The sequence below is a fragment of the Wasmannia auropunctata genome, unplaced genomic scaffold, assembly GCF_000956235.1.
Source record: "Wasmannia auropunctata unplaced genomic scaffold, wasmannia.A_1.0 LD335728.1, whole genome shotgun sequence".
Taxonomy (NCBI): Eukaryota; Metazoa; Arthropoda; class Insecta; order Hymenoptera; family Formicidae; genus Wasmannia; species Wasmannia auropunctata.
In genome coordinates, this window is record NW_012027162.1 from 136,581 (window position 1) to 142,580 (window position 6,000).

Genomic DNA, 6,000 nt, shown 5'->3' on the forward strand with positions numbered 1-6,000 from the left:
TTACTGACGTGTTAGAAAGGCTTGGAGGCAACTAAGAGGGGTCAGATTTTTACCTGACATCCTGCACTAAAGGCCCCGTCCAATGGATCCACCCTCCGACAATTCTGATTGGGACACAAAAAATAGTCTCATTACTTTTGGGACAGACCATGTATATGCCAAAATGTTAATGTAACGGCACATCTAAAATATTATCAGAAAACATTATATGTCGTAATATTGTTGCAATATTGCAATACAATATTTCTAAAAGTAACATTTTACCATAGCTACAATGTTACAGCAATATTGCAGTAACATTTCACAACGTTTTTTCAACGTTGCAATCTTGCAATAAAATATTTCTGCACTCTTTTTGTGCTATATGATGGAAAGTACACTTTTTACTTAACTAACGTTAATTTAATTTGCCGCGATTTATTAAGCGCGATCCGCATTCCGTTTGACGTCACAGGTGCCTTTTATTCCATTTCGACGTGCACCACAGTCCAATGAAGTAGTGCGCGCTGATTTTTATAATATTACACGACAATCGCGGGGACACGGGGGGTCGGAATCGGGGGATGAATCGAGTTTTACCTCCCAAACGTAACTCGGCCGTGGCCTGCACCATCTCATAGTCGTTCTTGGCGAAGCACTGGTACATCCCCTTGTCGTCTCTCACGATGGAAGATATACGCAACGCCGAGCCGTCGTTACCCGTGACTTTGCTTCTACCGGACGAACCCTCCCGCACGGGCAGGCCGTCCTTCGCCCACGTGATCACCGGATGCGGCTGGCCGGTGACGGAGCATTGAAATTCCGCGTCCTTCCCCAGGTCCACGGTCACCTAGAGTACACGGGAGTCATATATATGTACATGCATATATATATATATATATATATATATATATATATTAATACTACAATACGACACAGAATGCAGACGAAAATGTAATATAATATTTGACCATAATTTGTGCGGTACAATAGAAACATGATACTCGGAAACTGTGATATAATATTTAGGATTTAGAGTCCGTTATACGTATTACACACACACGCGCGCGCGCGCGCGCGCGCGTGTGTGTGTGTGTGTGTGTGTGTGTGTACGTATTATACGTGTACTTGTGTATGTTAAACGTGCTGATGACATTGTAAATTAAATTTAAATTAACGTTTAAATCACATTTCATTGTGCGAATTTGCAGAGTTTAACTTTCGAAAATGAAATCGCGAAATCTACCTACAAGGTACCAAGATTCAGTTTGCGTATTCTGAATTCTACACGGCGGGAGATGACGGAAGTTTTAATCATCAATTATTCGGTCGTCGTGCAATTAAAGAAATCAACGTGAATGCGATCTCAGCGTGCAGCACTCGCGGCATCTCCGGCTCATGCGAAATGTAATAATGCGTACGTGCCGAGACGAGAGGGCGAGGACACAGTCGTCGTGTATTGAATTAGAAATTGGACGAACGCGCCCGTACAATTAACCCAAGTGGCCCGATGGAATTTCCAATCTCGCATTCGGAAAGCTAATTTAATCACGCGCCCTTTGACCGTCGCGCTCCTCTCCTTTAAAAGTATATCAACGTAATTGAGATGCAAATTAATGAAAAATCTGACTTTATCGGCTTTTGAGTAGTGCAGCAGATTTTATTTTCAATTTAGCAATAGCCGTAGATAAAAATACATAAAAATTCAGTGTATTACCTTTACAGTATATTACTTTTCAATATTCCGTATCGTGTTTTCAACATAATTATTAAAAAAAAAAAACCGACCGTTTACGGAAAACAAACTTCTCGTATATTTCCGTATATTTCGATTTTATCCGTATTATATTAAAAATGTAGTTATTAAAAATGTAATGCACTTTGAAAAATATTTCAATATTCATATTCTCGAGCTGCAGCCGATCCCGCCCCGGCGGCCGATGTTAATCGAGTAATATTAATAATCGCTGTAACGATCGCTCGCGAGATATCGATCTCGAGCGGTTCTATATACGGTTCTACGGTTTAATTGAAGTCTTCCCGGAGCGGGTAGATGAGACCGTGTACCGTCTCAGACGGAGATACGCGCCAGGAATTCGCGGAATAATATAGGGTGATCCATTAAACCGGCCTCCCGTCGGAATTTCCATATCCATCTTGAGCCGCTTAACATGGCGGCGATCGAATGCGGATAGGATCCTTTGATCCGAAGTAGAATCAGTCTTGCGCATTATTAAGGACGCTCGTTTACTCCGAGGAAGCAGGGGAGGGAGGGGAGGGGAGAGGGGGGAGGGTACAGACAAAAGGGAGAGGAGGAAGGGGGAGGAGGAACAAGCCGAGGAGGGAGAGAGAGGCTCGAGAACAGCGCATTTCGATTATGCGGCGTGCATGTTCGAGCACGTGTGCGTACGTGTGCACGTTCGGGATGCAATGGGGGATGCGGCCGCATCGCGATGCTCGACTGCGATCACGGCTGCGAATTCCGGCAGCCACTCCGGCCAAGAATTCGCGAACGAGGAGCACTCCCCCCTCCCGGCCGTTGGACGCGCACTCGATCTCGATGAGCAAAAAGCAAATCGCTTTGTGCCCCGCGATAAGCGGGGAGAGAGAGAGAGAGAGAGAGAGAGAGAGCTTGAGAGAATCAACTGGTTTAAACCCCACGATCGGTGCGCGCACCGGTTGCGTCGATCGGGAATGCGGGGATCAGAAAACTACATTGGCTTTCACGAAGTTAAGCTCTGATAAGATTAACTTTCTCCCCGGCACGGCGCGAGTATACGTGCATGCGTTTAACGCGACACGCCTGGTCGATTCGCTGCACAAATAGCGGTCTCGTAAAATAAATGAAAAATGAATCGTTAATATCTCATTCTATATGTATATGTGCAGGTAAAATAATATTCTCTGTCTCCATTATTTGCTGTATTAAAAAATTCTACGTATATTTTAATATTAATATTGCATTATTAATATTTTTAATATTAATATTTTATTATCAATATACCTTTAACATTAATATATTATTAATCATATTTTTGATGGTGATATTAAATGAATTTTCTCATAATAATAACATACATTTTCTATATTAATTAATAATAATTAATATAGAATTTATTAAAAAGGGATAAAAACGGATAAAAGAATTAGAGCTCTGAGCGCATTGCTTGGTTGCTTCCTGCTTGCCGAAAGAGAGTGAGAGAGAGAGAGAGACAGAGACAGAAATCGCGCGACTTGAGAAATGATTCTTGCTCATCAAATCGACCGCGATCTTTTAAATACCGTTAAGAAGAATCGCGATGGCCTCAGCCGGTGACCGTCTTTGTTCCGCGATTCTAAGGAAAAACTTTCTTTCGAATCGTCGCTACGACTTTTAAATATCCTTTGACGCGGCCCCCTCGCCCTCGAGGAAGCGCGCGCGAGGGGAACTTCAGGGAAGAAAGGGATAAAACCGCGGTCGTGATGGTCCCTTTAAAGGCGCTTGAAGGGAGGATTCATAAAACGAGCGCTATAAGACGAGCTAACGTCAGTTTTCGCATCCCCTTCTTACTCCCCCCTCCCTTCCCTCTGCTCTCTTCGCGCCAACTTTCTTTGTGGTGTGTCTCTCCCCTTTACGGTCTGCGCGTAAGCATATTTACAACGCGCGGAGACGCCTTGTTTCAGGGTAACAATAAACGCATACACGCGCGACGTACGTACATAGAATTTTCTTTGAAACGCGCGCGTCGCGCGGTTATTACGCGTTCTTTTTTTCAGTGGGGAAAACGCGGGACAAATAAAGAGGGGGAAAAAGGAGGAGGGAGAGAGGGGGTTGCTGTTAAGCAAGAATGAGGGTGCATTAAACTTCGCTGTTAAAAATGTTTGCAATTTCACAATATTTTTACTACATATGAATTTAGTAAATTTCTGATACTTGTAGTATTTTGCTTAAAAATTACTAATTTAGATTAACATTAGTGATTTCATAATGAAAGTTATACTATAATGCAATTTGTACAAAAAAAATACTCATGTTGTAAAAACACAAAATATTTTGCGATTTTACTTTTGATGCGCAAGGCATGGTGCGGTTCATTGGCAGTGTAGTATGTGTAAAGTGTTATAAAAATAGTGTTGCAAAGTCACAATTATAATATTGTAAAAGCACATCAAACATTTGGTTTGCGATTTTACAACAAAATTCTGTTGGATAAAAATTTCATACACTTTTTTTGGAAGTTTACAACAGAAAACTCTAACAGTGTTGTCTCCATTCCTGACAAGGCTTCTAAAATAATAAAGAGATGAAGAAAGCAATGTGATCGATTAAAGTCCATTAAATTGTAACGATAAAAGGGATTAAAAAATATGACAGATAAAGTTTTGTTAAATAAATATGAATAATAAAAGAGAGAAACCTGTCGATATTCCCGCAAAGTGACTGCGTTTTTGTAGTTGTTTTAAGTACGGTTCAATGTCGGAAGTCACAGTCAAAGCTTAATTGTTTGACCCGATGGAACGCGGAAGTTTCGGATTCATACGGTTTAATTAATCCTCCCTCGAAAAATGTCGACAGAAATATACTTGACAGCGCGCCCACAGGGATTCGCCGAAAAGCCCGCGATTATTAACTCCCCGTCGTCGCAGCGCCGGAAGCTGCGTTGTGCGCGACAGAAAGCTGCGGTTTCCGCCAATAAAGCACGAAAGGGGGGGTTTGACGCGTTAATGGAACGAAATTGCGGAGGCGAAAGGCAGGTCGGAGCGTATATACGGAGTGTCCCAGTTTCGTCTGGCGTCCGGCGCTTTCATTTGCGAATTCTTTGATCGTCCCCCTCGAGCGAAGTCACAGGGGGCAGGGGGATTTGCCGATTATTTTTACGTTCCAGGCAATTAATTATAATGCAATGGCGTTCCTCGCGAGAATTACATTTCTGCAAGTGCAAATAAAAATGCAGAGTTTCATTTAATTCTAAATACTTCCGCGAAATTTTAAATGTGTTTTTAATGCGTGTAGAGATACGATTGAACGTTCTAACGTAATACATTGCGAACACTGAGAGAAAAACATTTTGTATTTATAACTATAATTGTATAAAAAAATTATTTGGTAAAATGAAATTATAGTTAAGAGCATTATTTTTATTGTTATTATTACTGTAATGTTAGTAATAATAACCTTATATGTATAGTTTTATCAAATATGAAAAAATTTTACTATAAATTATAATAATTTCAAATATTCATACAATAAAATATCAAGATGTATGAGAAAAATGAAATAAATATTTTTATGTAGTAAACGCAACTGCAATTATAGTAAGTGTATTTTCTTTAACATTTGCTTACTATTTATATTGTAATAATAATTAGAAAATAAGTAAACGAGAAAAAATAATATCCCATCACAATGTACATACAATCATAATGCATTATTAAAACAGCTATAATTTGCATGGTTAAATTAATTATAATTTTATATAGTTGTCCCCAAAATTCACTGTAAATTATAGTTAAATTATGATTATTCCAACTGTATTTTTCTCTTGGTGAACTGACCGATCGAATTTGCGCCGAGGAAAGAATCGGCCCGAAATGTCAGTCAAGAAATCCACGGGTACGCAAACGGGACACCTTGTATACGCGAGCGAAAAGCGCCTGCGTCTGGTACAAGTATTCTTCCGTTGATGATGACCGCGAAAGTTATACGGAAGGCTTTCCCGGCGAATGAATGGTATTTCATCGTTTCCAGCCCCCCTCCCCCCGGCCCGCGACTCACCCTGATGTTTCCGTCGTTCTCCCACGAGCACCAGCCGCCCTCCTGTCACCGCGGGCCATTTACCAATACGTCCCCCTTTTATGTATATATATACATACATGTATATATGTATATCTACGTATATATGTCCAAGCTGTCCGCTCCAGATGGAAGAATACCGACCACTTTCTCGCGTTTTCCGCCGGAACAGCGACACTTTACTGACATTTTCCACCCTTTCCCCCGTCCCCCCCAATTCACCCCCCTCCCCCCAATTCACCCCCCTC

At 41.1% G+C, this 6,000-nt stretch overlaps 1 protein-coding gene across 1 annotated transcript in view; it reads right to left on the reverse strand.

The window, feature by feature from the left end:
• Positions 1-6,000, reverse strand: part of LOC105456293 (Down syndrome cell adhesion molecule-like protein Dscam2) — a 78,207-nt gene that overhangs the window by 65,528 nt on the left and 6,679 nt on the right. Inside the window, exon 2 of the mRNA XM_011700240.1 lies at positions 580-829. Within this exon, the coding sequence (XP_011698542.1) occupies positions 580-829 (250 nt within the window). The remainder of the gene's footprint in view (positions 1-579; positions 830-6,000) is intronic.